This window comes from Silene latifolia, chromosome 9, assembly GCF_048544455.1.
Source record: "Silene latifolia isolate original U9 population chromosome 9, ASM4854445v1, whole genome shotgun sequence".
Taxonomy (NCBI): domain Eukaryota; kingdom Viridiplantae; phylum Streptophyta; class Magnoliopsida; order Caryophyllales; family Caryophyllaceae; genus Silene; species Silene latifolia.
The window spans coordinates 6,954,665-6,980,582 of NC_133534.1; the positions used below are offsets into that span (position 1 = coordinate 6,954,665).

The 25,918-nt window shown below is 37.8% G+C and overlaps 2 protein-coding genes across 3 annotated transcripts; both read right to left on the reverse strand.

Moving 5' to 3' along the window:
- Window positions 1-75: 75 nt before the first annotated feature.
- Window positions 76-4,401, reverse strand: LOC141598914 (ACD11 homolog protein). Its single transcript, XM_074418735.1, has 4 exons — window positions 3,893-4,401; window positions 1,897-2,069; window positions 1,108-1,253; window positions 76-507 (listed from the first exon to the last, which is right to left on the reverse strand). The coding sequence occupies exons 1-4, from the start codon at window positions 4,085-4,087 to the stop codon at window positions 401-403; spliced, it is 621 nt and encodes a 206-aa protein (XP_074274836.1). The 5' UTR covers window positions 4,088-4,401; the 3' UTR covers window positions 76-400.
- A 2,552-nt stretch (window positions 4,402-6,953) lies between these two features.
- Window positions 6,954-14,984, reverse strand: LOC141598915 (ubiquitin receptor RAD23c-like). Of its 2 annotated transcripts, none has more exons than XM_074418737.1 (12): window positions 14,760-14,984; window positions 12,967-13,128; window positions 11,327-11,380; window positions 10,482-10,558; window positions 10,330-10,395; window positions 10,054-10,228; window positions 9,772-9,924; window positions 9,624-9,692; window positions 9,453-9,500; window positions 9,219-9,328; window positions 8,572-8,650; window positions 6,954-7,324 (listed from the first exon to the last, which is right to left on the reverse strand). In XM_074418737.1, the coding sequence occupies exons 1-12, from the start codon at window positions 14,823-14,825 to the stop codon at window positions 7,208-7,210; spliced, it is 1,176 nt and encodes a 391-aa protein (XP_074274838.1). In that variant the 5' UTR covers window positions 14,826-14,984; the 3' UTR covers window positions 6,954-7,207. The 2 variants fall into 2 exon arrangements, with proteins under 2 accessions (XP_074274838.1, XP_074274837.1); XM_074418736.1 differs by having other exon boundaries at window positions 10,330-10,398; window positions 14,760-14,963.
- Window positions 14,985-25,918: the final 10,934 nt, after the last annotated feature.

Below are 25,918 nucleotides of genomic sequence, written 5' to 3' on the forward strand. Positions count from 1 at the left end.
GGTACTAATCTGGACAATATTAAAAAAAAAAAGGCTAAAGTACTTTAACAAACAGCAACCAATACTAACACAAGACAGCAGAAACAGACTAATTTTGGATTAAGTCGGTGCTAACCGAGGAACATTGCCATGAAGACGCTCTCAAAAATGTGAAAGAATTATCGGATTGTAGCAAAAGAATTACCGTAACAATATATAATGTATTTGAACGCCTATACAAACTCTATAGTAACTGTCCGAAAAGAAAAGCTCTGTATCATAATATGAACAAAAACCAATTGATATGCTTCTAATCCCGGCCCATGTATTACAAACATCTATAGACCAAACAATTTTTATCAAATGCCATCTTCTCAAAAGCGCCCTATGCATCAATGGCATAAACTCGGTTTGCATACTTTTACCAATCTAAAGTTATATCTCGAGAGATGTAAAGCTTGTCAATGTACTCTATAACAGGCTCTGCGGCCCTCATGTATCGTTTCATTCTGTTCTCTGCTGATTCATCTGCAACGGAAGTGTTGGAACAATGAGATATATAATCATCTTGCAGGACAACGATAAGAACAATAACTAATACTGGTTACCAAAAATACCGACTATTTTACTGTATTTATAGATTGTACCAAAAGTTTCAATATTTCCAATGGAGCCAAAAACTCAGTAGTCTTTGATTATGGATTATAATGGAATAAATCAAAATGGCTCACTAAAGTGGCTGCGCTTCTTTCTTTTGTGAAGTGGCGGTCCTTCGATGCAGTTCTCGACGCAAATTTCATGTTGGGTCATTCGGAAACCGCCTCTTTGTGTTGCTAACACAAGGGTAGGCTGCGTACATCTGACCCCCCTTACCCGGCAATTTGCGGGAGCCATTGAGGCACTGGGGTAATGTTGTTGTTGTTGTTGTTGTTGTTGTATAGATTGTACCAAAAGCAGAGAATTATTTCGTTTTAACACGGAGAGTTATAATCAACGGTGAAGTACTCGGTCATTCACTTGAATTCACTCCACTTGCTTTTGTTTTAGGACATGAACAATATGTAAAAGAAAATGGGTCTACGCCAACATGAGTATGCACTGAATAAGGAGGGAAACGATAACCCTAACCTGTTTCATTCAGGTTTATAAGAAGTTGATGTCTTGATGGAAGAGCATACATTCCAGCTGCAACAGCCGTTCTAATTGCCCACGAATGGAATGGAGCACATGTTTGTGTGTAAGCTGATTGAGCCGCCTCTCTAAGAGAGCCGTCACTGAGAAATATCAAAGTGCAATCTATGAGATGATGTAAACTAAATATTGTCATAAATAAAATAGATGACAACAAATGGCGGAGTTGTATGAGTTCTGCCAATCAATTTTATACTGAATTACAATAACATTACAGCAGTTCCTCGGGAGCCCACAAATGGCGGAGTAAGAGGGCTCGGTTGTAACTAGCCTATCTTATGTTCAAAATGACCCAGTATAAAAATTGCGTCACGAATTAGATCAAGGACTGCTACTTGACAATAAAAACGCTATGAGTTTAGCAAGTAATTTTCACATAATTCCGTGATGATCTGACCTAAGAAGAACGAATCTTTATCTCAAAACGGAAATGGAAAAAAATTACAAAAACTTCTGTCTTTGAAAAGTGTGTCCTGATATTATAAAGTTAGGCTGGACGTATTTCCAAATTTCCAATTCCGATATTAAGAGAATTGCAACTATTTGGAAATCAATTCAAAGGTTCCCAGCAATACCACTAATGTGGTAATACAAAAAAAAAAAAAAAAAAAAAAAAAAAAAAAAAAAAAAAAAAAAAAAAAAAAGTACTCGAGCTCAAAACAGAAAACACGAATCAATCAAGATAAAATATACAGTACAAGATAGAGCAAGAAAAATCGGACTTACTAAGTAGATAAAAACTGCTCAAATAGAGCTCTGATGAGATCAAGACCCTGTCTAACTCTACGCAAGTTACGTGAAAGGCTTCCTTGACATTTCACTGTGTCATTTTCAACATCACGGTCAAGTATATAATGTAAGTTGGAATATGTGTTTGACGCTTCACTGAGACCTCGTACCTGCACAATGCATCATCAACAGAAAGGAATGAAGACACTGGTGAATAGTCGTGTTATACTGGCATAAAAAAAAACTCGCGTTGTCGTACATTTCAGTGAACAAGCATGAATCTAAGCATCTAAGTTTTTATCATATTAAAATTTCGGCTATGACAGACAGCGGTTACATATATCAAATTCGGAAATAGCAAATACTGTAAGAAAATCAATCAATTTGGATTAAAAATCCTAATATGCTTGGTATGCATGAGTGCATGACCCATTTCTATGTTTTAGACAACACATTTTAAAAGTCTAAGATAACTACAACTGAATAACAGAAAATGGCAGTCTCCAGCCTACCCCAATATGCAGGGAAATTCAGCATGGAACGGACCGGTTGGAGGAAATTGATGCAATACATACTGCCGGAATGCCCGTACATCAAATGAAGAGATATACAGAATCTGTTACTAATTAATGCAGTGTTTTCACATTATTATAGACATATTTCAATTTTAGTATTTCTTCTCCAAGGCATATTAGCCTTGTTATGTAAAGATCAATCAGGAGATGAATGAGTACATCAAAGTTTCTAACAAAATGTCTCTACTTCCCGCTTGAGTTAGCCTAGCGGATTCTCTTCGTTCATCAATCAAGAGATGAATGAGTACATCCATTTTATTAAACAGGAACTTAAAAATATTTCTAATTGTATCAAATTGACTCATTTGATTTGTCGAACCAATCATCAAGCCATCTCCAAACTTCAAAACTTAAAATTACAGAAAAGGTTTTATCTTTACTGGTTAGCCACAATTCATGACAGAAACGAAATTGATCATCAGAAAAGGTTGAAACTTTATACTTCGAATCAAAGACAACACACCTTCTAAATTCTAAACCTTAAATCTCAATAAAAAGAACTTATTTTGAAACACCCAACTATAAAATTCATGATTCCCACAAGGATCATCTCAACAACAACAAAGGAAAGGCCAACAATCCAATTGCAATACATCCACACAATTTACAAAATAAAAACACAATGCACACAAATTCTTAAACAACAATAAAGCGCTTTTGGGGTCGACTAACATGAACCATTGCAACAATTCAACAAAACTCATCTACCAAAAAAAAACAACCCTTAAACAACAAGAGACACAACAAACCATTCTCATCCAAAAAAACAATTTGGGGTCGACTAACATGAATCATTGCAACAATTCAACATAACCCATCCACCAAAAACAACCTTCCACAACAACCAATCACAACAAACCCTTCTCATCTCGAAAACCAATTTAGGGTCGACTAACATGAATCATCATAACAATTCAACATAACCCATCTACCAAAAAACAATCCGTTAACAACAACCAATCACACCAAACCCTTTTCATCTCAAAAACCAATATAGGGTCGACTAACACGAATCATCCTAACAATTCAACATAACCCATCTACCAAAAAACAATCCTTTAACAACAACAAACCCTTTTCATCTCGAAAACCAAAATAGGGTCGACTAACATGAATCATCGTAATAATTCAACATAACCCATCAACCAAAAACCAATCCTTTAACAACAACCAATCACAACAAACCCTTCTCATCTCGAAAACCAATATAGGGTCGACTAACATGAATCATGTAACAATTCAACATAACCCATCTACCAAAAAACAATCCTTAAAACAACAAGACAAACTTGTATCGAAAACCAATCAGGGGTCGACTAACATGAATCATCGTAACAATTCCAAATTCAAAAACATCAAAACAATACATAGATCATACAAAATAAAAATAAAAATAAAAATTAAAAAATAATAATTACCTTGGCACAATACTCCATCTCAGCAAATTTAAAAGCAATGCCTAAAGAATTAAAAAGAACAGAAACCAAAGCACAAGCATCACAAAAAGTCTTCAAACCAAGTTCTTCTTTACCATCTTCTATTATTTCCGCAAGTTCCTCGAATGCTTCTACGATCGAGGATAATGGCGTTGCCTGCATTTTTTCAGACGCCATTTGTTAACCTTTTCTCTTCCCTTTTGTACATCATCACCATTATTATTATTCTTCTTAAATTATTATTTAATAATTAAAATTGTTAATTATTATTGTTGTTGACAGAAAGGAAGGATGATTATGGTGGATGGTTTGGGAGAATTATTGGAAGAGAATTTTCTATTGATTTTATGCAAATTTTTGATTTGATTTGACGATCGAAAGGTTAATTTTTTGTTGTTGTTTATATGGAGACGCAGAACAAATTTTTGCGGGAATATTCTTGTGTTTTTTTTTTAGTTTACAAGTGTTTCGTAAACAAAAAGACTTTGATCGCATGTTGTCTTGTGTAAACACGGTAATAAAAGAAGTTTAGTGGACTAGCCCGCAAAGGTGTAGTTTAGTGATTAAAATTTGGGTGAAATTTTCAAGAAATACAGGTTCAAGCCTCAAAATCTTGTGAAACATTTACGTGATTTGCAGGTTATCGCGTACACCCGAGGGTTTACCCAGTGCGTACCGAAGGTAACGGTTGCGGGTTCCCTCGTCACCAAAAAAAAAAAACAGTCGGACTATTTACGGGAGGCCCTTTTGTTTTTTCGGGAAGTTTTACGTAAATACAAAATTGTTCTATAGGACCATTTTTAGCAAAAGACTAGCCTAATGGCCCAAATCCCAACGGTAAGTTAATAAATCTGTAAAAAAATTGTTTATTTTGATAACATAATATTTTATCTTGATAACTTGCATATTTAAATATGTCAGTATTTATTACTCCCTCCTATTCACCATTTTCTTCCCTATTTCCTTATTCGGATGATTCGAGTTTTCTTCCTTATTTCCTTTTTTAGGTTGATTTGTGTAGTCCAAATTAAATTACATGTGGGATAGTGTGTTTTGTGCGGTCCCAAATCGGTTTCTTATTCCTTGTGCAAAAAGGAAAGGGAAGAATATAGTGAATAAGAGGGAGTATAAGATATCGAATAATCAAAATAAAACTGAAATATGAATGTAATTACATGTTAACTTTGGGCTTTTCTCCATTTGGGTCAATCATATGCTATAGAACGGTCCTATAAAGAGTTGCTGAAACAAATATTAGTCTTTGACCAGGGGCGGATCCAGCCCAAGGGCTATATGGGCTGGAGCCCAACCTCATTTCTGAAGAAACAAAAATATATACTCCCTCCTATTCTATATATTCTTCCCTATTTCCTAAAACGGATTATTCAGGTTTTCTTCCCTTTTCTTATTTTGGAAACTTTTACTCTTATTTTATTCATTTATCTCTCCTATCACCAAACCCCACCCAACTCTTTTACTCATATTTTATTACTTTCCTTAATGTTTTGGCCCCACCATTTCTTATTTAACTCATAATTATTATCCCTCTCTCCTACTACCAAACCCCACCCAAATTTTTACTCTTATTTTATTCTTCTCCTTAATTCTCGTGCCCACAAACAAGGGGAAGAATACATAGAATTGGAGGGAGTATAACAAAGTGTAAGGAACATAAAAGCATGAAGATACAATTGGTTTTGTGTTAGAATACTTGTCTCCTATTCTTTTGATTGCAGGTTCGAAACCCAACTGGGAGAAATTTCCAACTTTTTTGTTTGTATTTATACCTATCTTATTTTTACACTTATTTTTTGTTGTAGAGTGTAGTAGTTGTATGACGGTATCCTTACAAATGCTACTTAGGCTAGAGGTTTTTATACTTCTTATACAAAATGTCCACCCCAGTACCCCATACTCATAGTCACTTTATTTAATGCACAAAAACTAAAGTAATTCATAGTATAATGTCTTAAAAATCTCATAATTTTAAAATTATTGTTGCTTCAAATATCACGAAAAATACGTTAAAATGAAGCAGTTTAGGGTAAACCACGTATAATTATAAATTCCAAGTCTTATATAGCATTTTAGAAAGAAAATTTTTCCAACGAGTAAATTTGTTAGCCCACCGTAGATTTGAATCCTGGATCCGCCCCTGTCTTTGACGGCACCTTATTTAGAGATTATCTCGAACTATTTATTGTCAAAATAAAGGCATTTTACTTTGCTCAATGTTCATCTTATCAAAATAAAAGGCATTTTATTTTATTCATAAGAGCACTCGTTCACGCAAAGACTTTGGCCAAAATTGATGAAATAAAAGATTTTATGACCTAATATTCCATCATTCCATGACATTTGCAATAAATAGTTTCATAATCAAACATAAAATATTTAGATCATTTAAAACGCGTTCACAAGTACGTATTAGTTTTTGCTTAAATTGCAGAGGATACCACTTGTAATTGTTTTGGGGGGAAACCACTTGTGAATTTCTTTGGAGAGAAAGTTCAACGATATACACAATTTAGCCTAATTTGCAAGCTTATGAGCCACGTTACTTAGACGTATGGTACAACTATTAGCCAAATAAAACGGAAACTGCGATGAAACAACATAAAAAATGACCTTGATTAAGGTGTTACTCTATACTTTATTGACAATCAGTCTCTCTTAAGACGGACATATTCAGCCTAAAATTAAAGCGGATTAAATAACACCCTACTTAAATAGATGAGATAAATTTTTTGATAATCTCTATATATTTTGTTTTTGTCCTATTTACCCTACTTGACCCGTTTTCAGTTTAAAACAAATATAACCATCTTAAACAATAAGTTTTGCTCTCTAGTATAATGACGGCCTCCCAAATCCCTTCTTCGTCCCTTCACCTCTTTAATATTTACCGCTCTTTTAAATTTTACCGTTCTTTTAGATTTACGGTACATATGATGTACTGTAAATCTAATCGTCGAGTTTCCCGTCCGTGCTTGGGGGAAGGCTTGATGAATATAAGAGCAGTTGCTGAAAGAAGTCGTAAAGATAATATTGAAGGGTTGTAATGGTATTTCAATCGTCTTTTTCTTAAATATGAAATTCTAATCAAATAAGAACAATCAAATTTAGATGACTGAAGCATATGTAGTATATACCACAAATGAAACCATGTCTCAAAGCCTGGTCTGTTAACTTTGAACCTAATTAGGCAATGTACACGAGTTCGAAAAGTAAAATTGCATGTCCTAGGATTTTTATAAGCGAAAAGTTGAGGAACCATATCATCAATTGTTGAGCATCTCAGTCCTGGAGTTCATGCATATGATCTAGAAGGTAGTTTGCGGCGAGCTCCTCATCCTTGCTGCACGCAAAATAGACTTGTAGCACGGTCGCGCGATCGAAACCCATTGCTTCAAGCTACAAATCACGGATCTTAAAATTTCAGTACAAACAGCTGAAACACCACCGATAAATGAAATAAAAAAATATTGAAATAAATCTTAAATTCCATCATCGGAAGCCTGGTAGGTGGAGAAGCCCGAGTTCTATTTCCAGTCAGCTTCTTCGGGGAAGGGCTAAAAATTACACCGTATTACATACTGTATATTTCTTTTTCTTGTTATGGGAAAGGATATTCAATAAAGGGGACACATGTTACTACTGATCACACGATTCTACGGAGTATTAGTTTACGAGTAAGTTGAATTTCAAACGTTTTTCCATGAAAAGTTGCACCCTCAAAATTTCCTCTCAGAAAAAGGCACATGTGGTTTATCAACTGATATGGAGAAAGGTATTCACTATTCAGTGTGGTATATGTTCAACAAACTTTAATGGTGTGTTTGGATTGAAAGATTTGGAGGGAAAAGAAAGGGAGGGAGAGTAGGGGATTTAAAATCCCTTGTTTGGATAGCAAATGAGGGTGTAGGAAATGGAGAGGGAGTGATTTGGAGGGATTCAATTTTCCTCCTCCAACCCTAATCAAAATCTCTCCACAATAAGCGAGATTTGGAGGGAAATTGTATCCAAACACCCACTCCCCATTCCCCCTCCCCTTCCCTTCTCACTTTCCCTTCCCTCCTTCCCCCTCCCCTCTCTTTCCCTCCACTTTTGCTATCCAAACACACCCTAAACATCCGATGTCCAGAAATTGAAACTACGCAAACCTGGGAAAACAAAAGGAGAAGAAACAAAAACTCATTCCCATCCAGATTCCCCAAATACCTAGAAAATGTATCAATTGCCTACATGGCTTCCACCGCCAACACCTCAGCAAAGATAAGAACATAATAAACCAAAACTCTATTTATTTCCTACTAGTATGGTTGTGATGCAGCACAGAATAACCCATTTCCTAGTAAAATGAATTTTGAATAAAATAAAAATAAAAAATCCCTAGTCTGCAACATTATTTTCAGAAGGGTTTTTCTATCCTATGCCCACTAGGCATAGGATAAGAAACTCAAAGAGGAAAGTATTAATGATGTTTTTATAGGAAATTACAATATTCTATCACTTTACAAGAAAAACATCATTAATTCTTTCCTCTTTGAATTTCTTATCCTATGCCTAGTGGGCATAGGATAGAAAAACCGTTTTCAGAATCATTGTTTAGTATACATAATTCATAGATTACGAGACAAAGGAGATCTTTGAGAACTAACCCGCTCTATGGCTTCACGTTCTTCGGGTGTAACTTCGATGGCCTGAGGCATCTCTCCGCCAAGTTGGCCAAGTATATTCCTGAGATATTTCAATTATTAGTTTGTGAATGGAAAATTACTAGTTCCTACTAGAAAAAAAATGGATGGAATAACTCAATTGCCTAGTTACATCTCCAACCAGACAAGGTTGGCAAAGATTTGCATCTCCGAACTCCCATCATTCTACTTCAGCAAAAGCACAAACGGTCGAAAGGCAAAATCATTGGTTATGTTAAACCCGAATACAACAAAACTTCAACAGGCAGTTGCCACAAATAACGATAACCACTAGTTTTCCAGTAATAAGAAGATACAGAACCAGACCATGTCCCTGAAGTCTCAAACTCCAGTTTAAATTAGAGTCCGTGATCGAATAGGGGTCTGTCCTCTAAGTGAGTCAAAAACAATAACAGAAAATATGAAGTTTTGTAGTCAAATGATAAAAACCGGTCTGTCCTCTAAGTGAGTCAAAAACAATAACAGAAAATATGAAGTTTTGTAGTCAAATGATAAAAACCCAAGTAAGCCACCATAGAGTGGAAGAAGTATGTGCCACTAGTAACGTGGAGTTGGAAAGCAAAAATTTATGAAGACCTAAGATTACTTACCCTTCTTCACCTTCAACAGGTTCATTCATCAATTGCAAAAAGTCATTCTGATTTTCTTGTATAAGTCTCATTAACTGAGGGTTTTGTTTTCCAAGTTCTTGAAGCATTGGCTGTTCCCAAGGAGTGGAGAAGGAAAGAAAAAAAACAAATTTATTCAGGATTGCGAATAGAAAAGAGAGAAAATTGTAGAAGGGGTTGGGATAGTCAATTACTCAGGTACCAAGCACAAGATACCTGCAATATTTGGGGATTAGCCTGCACCATGGCTCGCAACGCTTGAAACTACACAAAAGGAACAAATAAACCAAAAACTATCTCAATATTGCTCCTCAAGTTCTACCACTTCTTTATATTGGATAATGTACACATCAAGAACGTCTTTCATATGGATGATAGACCACTTACCTGCTCACTACCACGCAAAAAATCTAGGGCACCAGCTGCAGCACCATCAGACCCCAGGTTTGGCATACCCTGTTTCATGACCGGGTTAGATAAAGGCGGGAAAGAAAAACATTTGAGACCCAGCACCAACAATCATCACACGTCAAACCTGCGGAAAAAGATTTAAAGGATTTGCATTTGGCCCACTAGATGGAACAGTTGCGGGCTGACTTGGCTGTTGGGGAACTGATGGAGCACTGGTAGGCTGAGGAGCTCCGCCAGATTGAGTAGTAGGTGGTACTTCAGGTTGCTCGGGAATACCCTAAAATTTCACACAAAGAAACAGAGGAAAGAAAATCATGAATCTTTATTTGACTGAAATCCAGTAAAAAAAATAAAGTGCACATAATCAAGTAAAATATGGAAACTGCTATTTCAAGACTGAACATACAGAATAAAGATATTCAACTGCTCTCTCTGGGTTGTTGAAAGCAGCACGAAGAGCACGTGTAACAGTATCTCTATCCCACGTTCCTCCGCCCATATCAAGAAGTTGCTGAACTGTCTGCTCAAGGACACTACCGGCAACAAGATTGGAAGCTGCCTGATCGTAGACATCACCAGACCTGCAAATATTTTCCAATTAAAGTTCAATAGCAAATTTTTCCAAAGTAGAAACAATAATATTCCGCTTCATTTGCTTTAACAACAGAAATAAGATACTCACGCAAGGGCAGGAGATGTAGCTGGAACTGAAGCCGCAAGTGGAGCTGATCCAGGCATAGAAACAGGACTGCTGAAGGTGCAAATGTTAAAACCGGAAAACGTTAAACTCGAACTACAAAAACTTGAACCATATAGTAAAGAAGACAAACTCACGAAGCCACATTTGTCACAGCAGCTGGAGGCGCGGTAGTTGCCTCGACTGAAGGGGTAGCACCAGCTGTTGATGGAGCCTGCAGAAAAGCATAGAACATTTTTTGCCATGAACAAGTGAAACATACAAAAAAAAAGTTCTCATGTAAAATAAAGAAATATGCTTTTAAGTTTGAACCGCATGGGAAAGGAAAGTACAAGTCAGTGATATATTATGATTAAAAAGTGTGACAAACGAGATTACATCATCGTCATTACAGGTTTCACACATGCATACAAGATAAAATCATCAAGCATTTATGCTTGAAACAAAGTCTGAGAGCAGTATATTGACTTTGAATAACACAGGCTGCAAGGAGAAAATTAATTGAACTAACAGCGCCTCTCACTCCTCAACGAAAATCCTAATCTACATTCCTCTTCAAACTTCTACATTTTTAAAGGAAGCTTAGCTTTTGCTACAAAGCTTAAGAGATCAATCACAGGTATGAATATGAAAATTTCACAGTGAATTTTACACGGGGAAACCTCTCATACTGCACTGCAGCAGGGCAGCAAACTAAAAAAAAAGTCTGCATTATACGTGCAAAGTAAATTAGAAATGGTGAGTGTGAACATATCTTTATCTTAGGATTTCAAGCTCCAAACATTGGATAGATGCAAGAACAAGGCCCCAAAAAACTCACAGCGGTCCAACAAGAACAAGCTATAAAATAATTTGCAATAGAACATTCTATGCCCACAATACACACTAAAAGAAAAACATGCAGAAAAAATAACAAAATAAACCAAAACAAATGACTAAGGTAAACATATTGCATGACCAACACCCGCAAAGTTTTTCCTACCTTGGATGCCGTCTCTGCTGCAGCTCCCGACCCCTCGCCAGACGAACTCTTATTCTGACAACAGTCAATCATTCAAGAAAATTAGCAAGACAGAAGGGAATGTCAAAAAACTAATCTGAATTGCAAAAATAATCCCTCCACCAAATAACAGCTTTCTCATACTTCCCTTTAGTATAAGGTTGAGAGCAAGACAGACCCCAAATTATACAGCATCATTACAGTGTTTAATATAAAAATTCACAAAGATTCATAACAAAGATCATTAGCAAGTAGAAACTAAAACTATGCAAACAGAATTCTAAATTTACTCTGCACCCATTTTGGCCAAATGAAAAATTGTTTGACACACAAGTATTCAGAAAATAGGTACCATCAACCTTAACTCGGGTTCATTTCCACAAAGGTACCTCAGATCTTAACCTTGAATTCAAACTTCAAGAGTTCAAAAAAAAACCAGGACCTAACATATTCCCCACAGGCACTCTTCAAAATAGCAAAGAACATTTCCAGAGGTCGGTGAACTGGCTTTTCAGATGTCGGTTCGATCTATTGTATAAAGGGTTCCGTCAATTTCAAATTTGACTAATACGGTAAATAAAGTGTCAAAAGCCCAAAATTTAGTCATTGATCAGTAAAGCCAGTTTGCGAATGTACTAAAAGGACTCCAGCATCGGCCCTAACAGCAACTCAACATAGCAAGCAGGACAAATTATCAACTGCACCCAATTAAACACTTTAGCATGTACACCTAGCCTTAAGTACTTCATAAGTTCAGATAATAGACCTACCCTTTAGTGTTTCACATCGTTCGTACCTCGCCATCTTTACTGTGTTTCAGTACCCTAATGTTGTACCTTAAGTACCCTATATATTTTTCAGAAAATATTTTCCATGTGACTGTTAAGGTGAATTAATAACAGTCGACTTTACATGTATGTAGGATAGGATCGCTGTCAGTGCATGGTTTTTAATAAATCTTTTAATAACAGAGCCTTGCAGGTCAAGTAATGGCTACGATGCCTACAAAAGATCAGTTATTCCGACAAATTATCCATATGGAGTGATAGTTACACTAGATACTACCAAAAAAATTTAAACTAATGAAGCAAGAGACACGTTTCCCAAATTAACAGCAATGCCAACCTACCAGATACAATGTCCAATCTATATCGTTAGATGTATTATACACTATACCTGATACCATTTTCACTTAATATATATGGGCTAGGAGTCGCAAGACATTAATAACATAAAAACAAATCACATGATCAGAGAGAAATGGAAAGTTCAACAACAGCATGCACCACCACCAGTTTATGTAAAATCAACAACTTTACTCCCAAGAAAATTATAACATCTGAGCAACTGAAAGGCTACAGCTTATGCCAGGTGACGAAGGGGATACAGAGCTGGATATCTTAACTCATATACCATGGTACAAAAATGTAGTGTCAGTCACAAGCAAGGTAATGGTCATGCAATCATGATATCGTGGATGTAGAAAAAAAAAGGTAGTTACATCTCCTCCAACCAAGAGACACGCTAACACCCAAAAGAACTTAAATGTTTGGAATGAGTTCCATGAATAAACAATATGTTTATGTAAACATATAAATAAAGGGGGCAACAAAGCAATATACCTTTGTCAACATGATAACCACGAAACTATTTTCAGCAACCTTGTTTTCCTCCAATGTTGTATTGTCTTTAAGAACCTTTCCTTGATGAATAAGCATCTGCTGCGCAGCTGGAAAGACACCTAGTTCTTGTACAGATTCAATGTTCCTCTTGACATCAGCAATCTGATAAGTTTTGATAGAACGCAAAATCAAAAAAAAAGGCCAACACTCATTTCTCAATGCCACACCAGAAATTTCTTTTAGGCACATTGTTTAAGGTAATCACATTATATGACAAAAAATTACCAAAGTGACATGGGTTATGGCCTGGTAAGACACTAATTAAACCAAACCAATTTCAAAATCCAACCCTTTCCCACACCTTTGAAGCTACTCCTTCAAATGCCACAACCTAACTCACTACACAACACCCACTCCCACCCTGCACAACCGCCTCTACGAAGAGAAAGATGTAGAGGTCAATAATGGGGAAGGAGGATGTCAACCATTGAGGATGGAGGAGCTAAGTCAAACTGTCATAACACTTTGTGTGTCAACACGTGAGTCGTGACCCATTCTAAACACAACCTTTATAATTGGTATGAGAAATAGGCTTAAGAGTAACACGTACTGCTTGATAATTGTGAAACCTCCTAAATGAAACAATTCACACAACAAATACAACAGGAGCTAAGACAAATTTATTCTTAATTATCTACAAAGAAAACCGTAGCGATAATCCTTTACATTTAGAATAAACAGTGATCTATGATTATCAGTTATTATGCTCTACAATTATATTGTAACATGTGCTGTTGTTAAATGTGAAATCTTCTTTATGCACCAATGCACAAACGCTAAGGGGTGTTTGGATTTTTTTTCCCTCCAAATCTATCCTATGTTAGAGGGATTTTGATTTGTCTTAGTGGAGGGAAAATGAATCCCTCCAAATCCCTCTCCCTCCATTTCACTCCTACCACGAATGTCATCCAAACAACGGAATTGATATCCCGCGTCCCCTTCCTTTCCCTCCGAAACCCCCATCCAAACAAGCCCTAAATGCCATTACAACGTTTTCCGGCTGCAACAACTTCAACATATTACTTAACAGCAAGGAACCTTGGAGAACTTCTGAATAAAATCAAAACCAAACCAACACAATCAACATCATCATTATAGATCCAAAACTGAGCCTCCTAGTGTTTATCTCTTAAAGCTTTAACAATTAACACAACAACAACGTACCATAAAAAACAGCACCTCACCACCCCAGCTCTATCCTCGTTTTTCCTAAATTCGCAGACTAAAAATCAAACTCGAACTTTCTCCAATAGTCCAACCCAATGACTCTTTATAGTCTATATCATCACTATTCCTTCCTATAATCTTCTACATCCCTGCAATATACAGTCTATATTCACCCAAGTTCACAACAAACTCCGTCAACCCCGACGACGAACGACAACAAAATTTGACCATACTTCCGCCTATATTTTAAACAATACCGAAACTTATCACTCCGATAAAACCAATTCCCAATCACAAGACGAACAAGATAAAATTTCTATAGCATAAAATACAACCAATACACAATTCACAAGACGAACAAGATAAAATTACTATAGCATAAAATACAACCAATACACAATTCTACAAAACTAATTACTTTAATTGTCAATTAGATTAACCTAATTCAATTAAACGCATGTGAATCACTACACAAAATCAAAACAAAACAAATAACAGCAAAATTGCAAGGAAAAACAATAAATTGACGAAAATAATCGGGAAAAAGTAGAGAAAAAGATACGAACAGAATCGGTAGGTTGAACATCGATAGGAACGTTTAATCCTTTCAAAGTTTTGACAATAATCTTCATCGTTTTCAGCGCGATGGTGTTCAGTATGCGATCTGCGAAAACCCAGAGAGAGAGAGAGAGAGAGAGAGAGTGGAGAGACGAAGAGGAAAAGGGGGAAATTAGAGAATTAGGGTTTATATACGTGGAGTCGTGGACTTGTGTGTTAAGAAAGGGATCAAAGAGTTCGTAGGGTAATAGGATTGGTTTTGTTTAATCAATACTACCCCGTATATATTAATTCCAGAAATCAACGAACTTCAAGAAAAATAAATAAATCTTTATAAATTAATTATACTATATAATTTTTTTAAATCAATAATATGAACCTGAACAAGGGATTTCAATGTAAATATTATATAGTTTTGGTAGAAATATAAATTTAGAGAACACCGGAATATGTTTATTTTCCAAAAAATAAACATATAAACATGACTCACTTATGGTATTAATTAGTATAAAGATATTTTAACATAAAAAAAAATATAATATAAGTATATTATATTTTGGAAACTATTAAAAAGTAAATAAATCAAGCTAGATTTCCAAAAAAAGTATAAAATTCCATAATTATTTCGACTTAATTAATTTAACGCGTATATGTAATATATTTATTTCGAGTAGTGAGAGTAATAAAAGTAACCTTGGATATATTAATCACTCATTGGACACTTAGAGAGTAAAAGTAATTCTGTTAGTAGTGGAAAGAATTGTAGTAACATCGTATATAGTAATATGATAATATAAATTACTCATTTGAATAGTCAAAATAACAATATTAGCAGCGAACGGGAGTAGTGAAAGTAACCGAAGTAACAGTGGGAGTAGTGAAATTATCAATATTAATGTACAAGTAGTGAACGTAACAATAATTACGGCGGGAGTAGTGAAAGTAAAAGTAATAATAAAAATGCAATAAAAGTAATAATACTAATAGCTAAGCGATCGATTTAATTAAAATATTAATGGCGGGAGTAGTAAATTTATCTCATAATTTATTTCATTGTAATTTTAAGATATAATCTATATCATAGAAAAATATATTAATGATAAATTTAAAAGTTATAGAACTTTAAAGTATTTTTAGTTAACTGAAAATATATTTTAATGGTGTATAAAGGTAGCCCGAACAAAGTCGGGGACTCATACTAGTAACCTAATAAAATTGGTATACGGTGTATACAGCGATCTTCTAGCTTTTAAATTGAGTTATATTCTTTACCAATTTTAAGGCCCGGCTTTACTTGGCCTAATTATATATTTATATTTATCTTTTGAATATTATTGTGTTCGATGATAATTAATCCGGAAGGTGTTAAATGTCGTCTTTTTAACTAGTTCTTGAACTAGTTGGTTGGATGTTAGAATTGTTGTGGCATGTGGGGTTCCTCATCTAACAATTAAATCCAACAATACATAAGGTTATTAGCTATGTTAAGTTGGGTCGAAACCATGGAGATGGGAGAACAAGGTTGCTATTTAATAGTCTATGCTAAATCACTAGTGTTTGGATTAAATTGAGTTAACTAAATCTAGTGGAAACTAAAATGAGATTAAGCAACCACTAATAAGCAAATCAGCAAAATAACATGAGTAGAGTGATAAAACAAGAGGAAGGTCTACGATTGGTCGGTTCACAATAATGTAACGGGTCAAGGTGGGGAAGAGGTCAAAACTGAAGAGTTGCCTAGCTTAGGGTGGATCCTTTTGGTCTTACAATTCCATAAGTCAATCACAACGGGCTATCGCAACTTATTATGCTTTACTACCAAGTTACACACTCGCTATCACCGGTTAAGGCTTTCAGTTACTTATCGATGAGTTGAATAAAAGCGTGAGCAACCAATTCAACAAATGTAACACCCCGATCTATAAAGGAGCCTCTAGCAAGACATTCCCTAATAAACCGGACTGTTACCATCTCGGTTTCCCGAGGTAGTGAATAACAAATTAAACTCCAAGGCAAATTACATAATTTCTTTAACTTAACTTTTTTTTTTTTTTTTTTTTTTTTTTTTTTTTTTTTTTTTTTTTTACAAAACCTCATTTACATCAAATTACAAAGAACTAACATAAATAAAAGTGAAAGTCTTCTAAATGGTGATCTAGCTACTAAGTCTTCTGATCCAGTGTCTCACGCCCATCAAGCTCCCATCCTATCTCATAAACCCGTCAAGTCCGCTCCCAATATTTGGATCATCACGGTGTTCACGAATACACGTGGTCAACCACGAGGTTGAGTAGGGAATACAATGAAACAACAAGTATGATATGCATGCTCCTCCGTCACCTCCATCTCCATCTCAACTCATATCTCATAACCCTTGGGACAACCCAAACCATACCGATCCCAGTGAGACTATATATCGACCGTAGCCGATCCGCCCATTTCAGTTGAGGACACAGGGCAAGTCTGCAGAACCCGCCTTTGGGCCTTATCACAACATCATAATCACCACACCACGTCACCACAACATCCTCCAAACCCAATGCATATGAATGCTCAAGAAATTAATGCAACACAATATGTATATCATTGAACTGGTAAATCATAGAATCATGCTAAGTTCACCGAATTTGTGATAATATACTCAATACGATCAATTCAGTCAAGCACATTCCAGGATATGAATCATAACATGAATCAACAACCACGAATCAAGTCAACGTTCACAGTTTGGTCATATGAAACACAAACAAGTCAACACAATTCAACAACAACGATAATAAGTCAAGTGTGTTTCCCTACCTCAATACCGCAGTCAAATAGTTGGGTGCTCAGTAATATTCCACAACAATTCGCCCTCTGAAAGATAAATAAATGATAAACAATTACTTAAACCATTCCCGTTCCCAAAATAGAAAGTTACTAAAATTGAAACCTCTTAAAATGGAAAGTTTCCCTAAATGGAAACTTTCCCGATCTAGCAGCTTTTCCATTTTAACAAACCCGACTCAAAACCCGTCTCTAATTATTTTAAAAGACTCGGGAATGAAATTAAATAATTAATACGATAAATTAACGAATTCTAACGATTAAACTATGACAAAGCCGTTTCAAAGCTAAAAACAACCCGTCATCAACCCCCGTCCCATCACACGCACTCCCACGCTCCCACGCGCCGCCACTAGCCAGTGTCAACCACCAGCCCAAACCCCCAGTTTGACCCAGCCACCAACGACCACCCCCACTAGGGTCGACTGTTGCCGGCGAGTCAAACCAGGGTCGTCTTTTGGCCTGGTTCAGCACTGTGCCTCACCAACCACCCCCTGTTCCCGCCTTACCACCACCGCAGCCATCACCTATCCCCTGCCAAACCACCACTGCCCTGCTCGCCGTCATTCCACGAACCCAGACGCCATGGCGCCGCCGTTTCGACCTCCCCCGAGTCCACGGTGGCGCCACCCCAAACATACCCGCCTAAACCCGCCTGAAAACCATATATAAACCCGTTTGATACCCCGTGTCGAAGCCGCCTCTCCCTACCATTAACACCACCTAAAACCTCCCTAACAACCACCACCACACTGGTCACATACCACACAACCCTTTTACCCTGTCAACGACCACCAACATCACCTCCCTAAGACACACAACCGCAACCAAAACCCGACAGAAAAACGAACACAAAAAGGGAAGGGTTGCACTCATACCTTTTCTGCCACCACAACAGCCACCAGGGTCGCCTTCGGACGTCGACAACCACCCTATGCTCTTCCTTGCTGCGCCGTCAACACCCACACTCACTCTCTCTCTCGTTTTGCGTGAGGGTTGAAGTTTGTGCCGCTGAAAAGAGGGAGGCGGGTGAGAGGGGAGTGTTTGTAGAGCTAGGGTAAAATTTACGTTAAAGATTAGGTTAGATGGTAAATGGATCATGGGTAACGTGATTGGGTAAATGGGTAAGCTAACGTGACTTCGTTCAGTTAAACCCGTCTCAACAAGTTTACGAATAACTCGATCTTACGATATCAATACGACTAAACAATTAACTCGACTCAATTAGCGATATAAAATACGGGGTATTACAACAAATATGTAATGTACAATCATAGTAAAATACTAGTCACTTGTACTAAAATAAACAAGATTTACGTACTCCGTAAATAATGAACAAGAGAATATATTTATACCAAACTAAAGTAAGATTGTAAAAAAGATAGAAAATTGGATTAAAAGAAAGAAGATTAAATCTCCAAATCAATATAACCCAAGGATTAAGTCACTAAACTAGACTAGATTAATTAATAAGTTGAAGAAACGCTAAGTTTGATTAATTAAGAAAAGACTACGAACAATTAAGGAAGATTAAAACTGAATAGATAAAAGTTCAGATATAAGGTTTCGTGCCCTCAAATGCTACTTCTCACAAAATAAAGCAAGACACCTTAAAAACAAACAAGAAAAAGTAAAGGTTTTCCGGCCGGATAGATCCTTCTCGTTAAAGTCGGGTGCTGAGAGGGTTTAGTCCTGGTCGAGTACTGTCCTTCTCGATCGGGTAAGACTTCAGCCTTTGTCTCCCTTTCCACTTTCCCTTTAGTGATGGAACGATCCCTTTAGGGAAGGAAGATAAGAATGATTGTAACTCAATAAATTGTCCTCTCAATCTCACAGCTTACTGACTCCTTATAGCTAGGTTCCAGCACGGGTAAACTCTAGTGGCGGATTTAAAGGGCTTGTCTGCGCTGAACACTGAAACATGCGAAAGTTTTAGTTCAACTATTCAAAAAAATTTTGAGTTGCCTTATGGTGTTTTTTGCTTGCTCTCACTTATCTTTTTCGCCCTAAATCCTCGCTCCGCCACTAAAGAACTCGCTCACTTTAGGCCTAAGTTCGTCGGATCCGGTATAAAGGTCGAGAAGGGTTAGCGAGGTCATGCACAGAAAAACTAGATTTGGACACGAAAATTTCCTCTTTAAAACTCTGGATCACCGAGTTAAGGTCGTGACTTTGCCTCACCAGGTCATGATTCGGTACCATGTTTGAGTCGTCTAGTAGACTTAGCAACTATTCCCCGATCTTTTTCGCTTTGGCCGACTCGAACTTTAACTTGGACACTAACTTGGAAGATTCGACTCAAAAGGTTATTTATTTATTTTTATTTTTACAGTTAGAAGGTTTAGGCCCTGTCTTATTCGGCTGAAAGAGTTGAACTAAATGTAATGGAACTGAACTAGACTTAGAGCTTGCTTGGATTGAGGGTAAAAGAACGGAAATAAATAGGGGAGTGATATGTGTGGTGCATTTTCCTTGTTTAACATGAGAGTAATTATTCACCTCCCTAAACTGTTACCCTCACAAATGGGTAATACATTACCCACCCCCGGGTAATGATTAAAGGGAGTAAAACATCTACTCAGTAATCATTACCCTTATTAATTATTATGTCAAACATATCATCAAAGAACTAATTACTCAAGTAATTAACTTCACAATAATTATCACCCGATTAAAATTTTACTCCCGAACTATTCCATGAAGCTCAATTAATCTGAACTAAAAAAAGAGTTAATATGTGAAAAAATGAGTTGAACCGTACTGAACTGAATGAAGCTAAAATGAATTAAATAGGGTTGAACTAAACTAAAATTAGCTAAAATTAGGTTCCAAATAACATGCTTTGTTTTATATTTTGTGGGGAAGAAAAAAGGGAAAATGTCATGTTGACATGTACCCATTTTTTTTTTGGGAGTTAGATTTTCGAGTATGTTCCTTGGCCCGTCATATATAACTTTTATTTGTTGGTACATAAGAGGGCATAGCCCATAACTAAGGAACTAGACGAGGGGTTGTAACACCCATAATATCCTCACGTAAAATAGAACGGAGAGCCGCAGGGGGTTCATCGAGATGGATCACTGTTGTGGACGACGAGACTCCTTGGTTCGCTAACCAGCCACTAGCTTTGTTTGCTTCTCGATACACATGTAAAAGCTTGACCTTCCAACCGGGGTCCTGAATTAGTTCTCTACAACGAATCACAAGGTGACGAAGGCTGTTGCTAAGAAGTTGTTCCTCCAACACCAAATTCACACAAGTATCATTGTCCATGTGGATTAAGAGCTTGTCAATATGAAGCTCCTTCGCACGTTGGAGACCAGTCAGCAAGGCGAGCATTTCCGCTCTCATCGATGTGCAAATTCCACCGAAGAAGAAAAAAGCAGAAACGAAGTTACCTGTATCGTCTCTAAAAATACCACCACAACCTGCAGGACCCGGATTCCCCTTAGACGCGTCATCCGTGTTCAAGAGGCACCAGCCGAAGGGAGGTGGATGCCAACGAATAAATATCTCATTGCGAATGGAGCCAGGTGTAGGTATAAACAGGGAGTGTTTGTCGAAAGCTTGCTTAGAGGAATCGAATTGTTGATGGAGGAGAGCAACTGGGTTAATGGGGTTATCATTAGGGCGGCCGAAAGCAACATTATTTCGCCACCTCCAAATCCACCAACAGGTAATAGCGAATTTCATCGACCAGTCTTGTATATCCACGAGGACTTTATTAGAAGCATTGCACGAAATCCAATCAGAGAACGATGACAAATAAAACGCGGACGATGAGTTCGATATACCCAATGAGGACCAAATTTCACGAGAAATGGGACAATGTCTGAGAACATGGTTCATAGTTTCCTCACTAGCGTGGCACCGTGGACAGCTTGGATCGTCTGAAAGATTACGCCTGACTCTATTCACATTACACATAGCTCGACCATGGGCAGCTAACCATATAAAAAATTTAATTCGTTGTTGGACCGGCAACTTCCATATTACATGCCATTGTAATTGATTAATTTCCGGGAACGGTTCCAAAGCTCTTATAATGTTCAAAGCAGATTTTATAGAGAATTTACCATGTGATGTACCGTTCCAATAAAGAGAGTCAGCTAAATTAGGATTCGGAGATAGCGAGTAAGAGGCAATTTTTAGGAGAGCTTCTTGCGGTAAGTAGTTGGCGAAGATATCCCATTTCCACCCGTTATTTTCGTCCCACATATCACTCACCGTAGCTCCTAGCAGCGTGTTAGGAATTGGCATTACAGCTATGTCAGACAGGGTACCAGCTTCGACCCATGAATGGTCCCAAAAAAGAGTCCTATGACCGTTTCCAACTGCTGAAGTAGTACCTTTTACAATGTTACTTGCTTGCGATGAGATGCCTGCCCACACATTAGACATATTTGCCTTGGATGTGAACATATCAATGTCACACCTCCCACTGCAATATTTCGCTCTAAGAACTCGAGACCAGAGAGTTTGAGGTTCTGCAAGAACTCTCCAGTCCAATTTAGTAAGGAAAGCGGCATTAGCTTGACGAGAGGAAGTGATGCCTAGCCCACCTAAGCTTTTCGGTTTTTGAATAGTTTCCCATGAGATTAGATGGACCTTCCTTTTCTCCTCATTCCCTCCCCAGAGAAAGCTTCTCATTTTGCGGTCTAGCGTGTCGCAGGTCGTTTTTGGGATCTTCGCCGTCTGCATACTATAATTAGCCATCGTAGACAGAGTAGATTGAATTAAGGTAGCCCTACCCGCAAGGGATAAATGTTTGGTGCTCCAACCTGCTAGCCTTCTATTAAACCGTTCCATGATACTTGAGAAAGTATTCCTTGTAACCCATCCATTTATTGTTGGCATTCCCAAGTACGTTCCTAAATCATTAGTTATCTCAAAACCCAAATGATTTGAGACGGAATGTTGGATCGCTATATCCGTGTTTGCAGAGAAGAAAACGCGGGATTTGGCTAAGCTAACTTTCTCACCAGAAGCTCGACAAAAAATGTCCAAAACTTTAGTTATTACTGCTGCCTGTTCAGTTGTAGCTTCTGCGAATAAGACCATATCGTCTGCAAAAAAGAGGTTAGATATCCGAGGACCATTCGAACAGACTGAAATCGGCTTCCATTTATTTTCTCGAACTTCCGCGTCAATGAGCTGTTGTAACTTCTCTAGACACATCACAAATAGATAGGATGATAGAGGATCCCCTTGCCGAACACCCCTTGATGGCGTAAACATTGCAGTCGGTTCCCCATTCCATAAAATTTGCATTCTAGAAGTTGTGACACATTCCATAATAACATCTACTAAATAACCCGGTATACACATGTCATTAAGAGTGTCTCGAATAAAGTCCCAGCACAATCGATCATAAGCTTTTTCAAGATCGATTTTTATCGCCATAAACCCTTTATTACCCTTCTTTTTTCTCATTGTATGAATGACCTCTTGGAAAACTACAATATTGTCGGAAATTTGCCGGCCCGGGACAAATCCGCTTTGAGTCTCAGAGATTAAGCGAGGTAGTACCCTTTTTATTCTATTGGCCAGGATTTTACTAACAATTTTATAAGAGACATTACACAAACTAATCGGGCGAAATTGCGTAATATACTCGGGGCCTGTTACCTTGGGTATTAGAACAATGTGGGTGTCGTTGAAATCAGCCGGGAATCCCTTCCCTTGGAGTGCTTTGATGACTGTCGCACAAACCGACGATCTCACTATTTCCCAATTCTTTTGATAAAAAAGAGCTTGAAAGTCGTCGGGTCCCGGAGCATTTAAGGCGCCCATATTATGAACTACACTTTCCACCTCGGCTTCTGTGTATGGTCGAGTGAGCCACCCGAAGTCATCAGGACTTAGTTCGGGAAAAAGATCATAAGGGACTTCGGCATTCGCATCATAGTTACCCTCCTGTGAGTAGAGAATTTTATAGAAATTAGTAACTAGATCGATAAGAGCATTTCGATCTTCTACCCATATGCCCTCACTGTTTTTGAGGGAGTTGATTCGATTTCGCCATCGACGGACAAGGGTACTAACATGGAAATACGAGGTGTTTCTGTCTCCATCTCTAATAAAATCGACCCGCGATTTCTGGTACCAGAGGATCTCTTCCCTTTCGAGAGTTTCGTCTAATTCACGCCGGAGTTTAGCCTCCAAAACGATAATCCCTTTATCTCGTACTAAGGCTAACTTCTTTTGGCATCCATTAATTCTAGCAATAAGCTCTCTCTTTTTTCTAAAGATGTTACCAAACACTTCTTCGTTCCAGTTCTACAATTTCGAAGAAAGAGTGCTAAGTTGAGACGTGAGATCGCCCCCTGGTTGCCAATTATTGGAAACGAAATCCGAGAATTTTTCGTGTGTAAGCCACGCAGCTTGTAACCTAAACGGTCTATTGATAGCAATAAGGGGGGCGAAGCCGTTTGGGGATATTAATAAGGGGCAATGATCGGACTGAATAGCTGGCAGATGTTTAACGCTTGCCTCGCTAAAAAGGAGACTTCATTCACTGTTACATAAGGCTCGGTCCAATCTAGCACTTTGTCTTGTTTCGACATTATTACCTCGGGACCAAGTATGAGCAGCACCTGAAAATTCGAGCTCGACCAATTCACATGAATCGATCCAGTTATTAAATAGTTCACAACGACGGGCCATATTCGCATCACCACCGTGTCTTTAAGAGAGATTCCGCGTTTCGTTGAAATCACCCGCCACCATCCAGGGCTGATCATTACGCCTCGCGAACTCTTCCAACTCAGCCCAAAGTTCTTTCCTATTATGGGGGTCTAGGCTTGCGTAAACGGCTGTGAAAAACCATGGAGTACCGCTGCTTCTTGATACTTCCATGGTAATGTACTAGGAGTGTTTAGTAATAGGAGTGATTTCGACGATATCCGATTTCCAATACACCCAAATCCCTCCTCGAAATCCTACTGCATCAACTCTAGCATGACTATCATATCCCACTATTTTTTGAACTTTTTCAGCATGCTCCCCGCCCATGTGAGTTTCGATAAGTGCAAAAACGGAGGGTTTATAGGTTTGAATAATATCTTTTAAAGCTGCAAGCTTTGGTTTGCTAGCAGAGCCTTGGAAGTTCCATACCATACACGTGATGTGAGGTAAGTTTGGTGTCAAATTTGGAATTATATCCGACATAAAATAAGGTAAAGAAGACAACTGCGAAACATACGCTCGACTGACGATAGATAATACCTCGTTAACATTCCATGGAATCGACATCTCGACCCATAGGCTCGTTGGATTCTCCTTGACCACTTCGAATGTCAGGTTCATTGATGGGGACTCCCTTGCCATCACCCCCATAAAGGGTACGGCCATCCCCTCCCAAGTCGTGAACATGAACCGGCGATATGGGGGTATCATAAGAACTTGGGTTAGGTCCACAATCGAGTGCTCCGGCCCTGGATTGCACTCGACTACTGTCGAGTAGTTGAGCATTCTTAGGAAGTTCTGGTGTCTCGGTGTTTACAAGTGAGTTTTCTTTCTGCGTTGGTGATGGAATTATAGGGTTGATAGGCTGGTTAATGGGATGGGTGGATTTGATATTATTGTTTGTAGGTTTTGTTGTTTGATTTTTAGTTGGAATAGGAATATTATTGGAAATATTACGTAAGATATTTGATTTAGCGTGGGTAGATGGACCGAGAGTAGATTTTTGCTGAATATTTCGAGTAGTTTTATTGTTGCTAATATTTTTAGGAGATGAGATTTTCCTATTTTTTGGTAATTGGTTTAGATTAGGAAGGATTGTAGTATTTTGACTATTATTTGAAGGGATATTCTTGGTTGAAGAATATTTCGTTGGTTGACCAAAAATTCCATGGGGTGGATTAGAACTGCCATCAGACTGTCCGAGATTACTAAGGGCACCAAACCTCGACCCGTCCTTGGAAGTGCTCCCGAATTCGAAAGTACTCCCTTTATGGTTAGGCTGCACATTGACCACGTCACCCTTACCTGCTGGCTTTCTACGAGGGGGTTTTTTTACTACCATCCAATCTCCAAAGTCGGATTGTTCTTCTGGACGGAGGCCGGCCTCCAAAGAATGCTCTGCCACGGGAACAGGGGAGTTTTCACTTCCATTGTCAGATTCAGTGGCCATGATGGAGTTACCGTCCATCTCCTTGACACAACTCTCCGCTTGATGACCCATTTTCCCGCATTTAAAACATATCATTTTCAAACCTTCATATTGAATGCAGTAAACTTTTCCATATAATCGAAACTTAGAGAGCAGCGGTTTCGAGATATCGACCTCCACACTTAACCTGGTAAATTGACCTCGTTCCGCTAAGGCCGTGTTCTT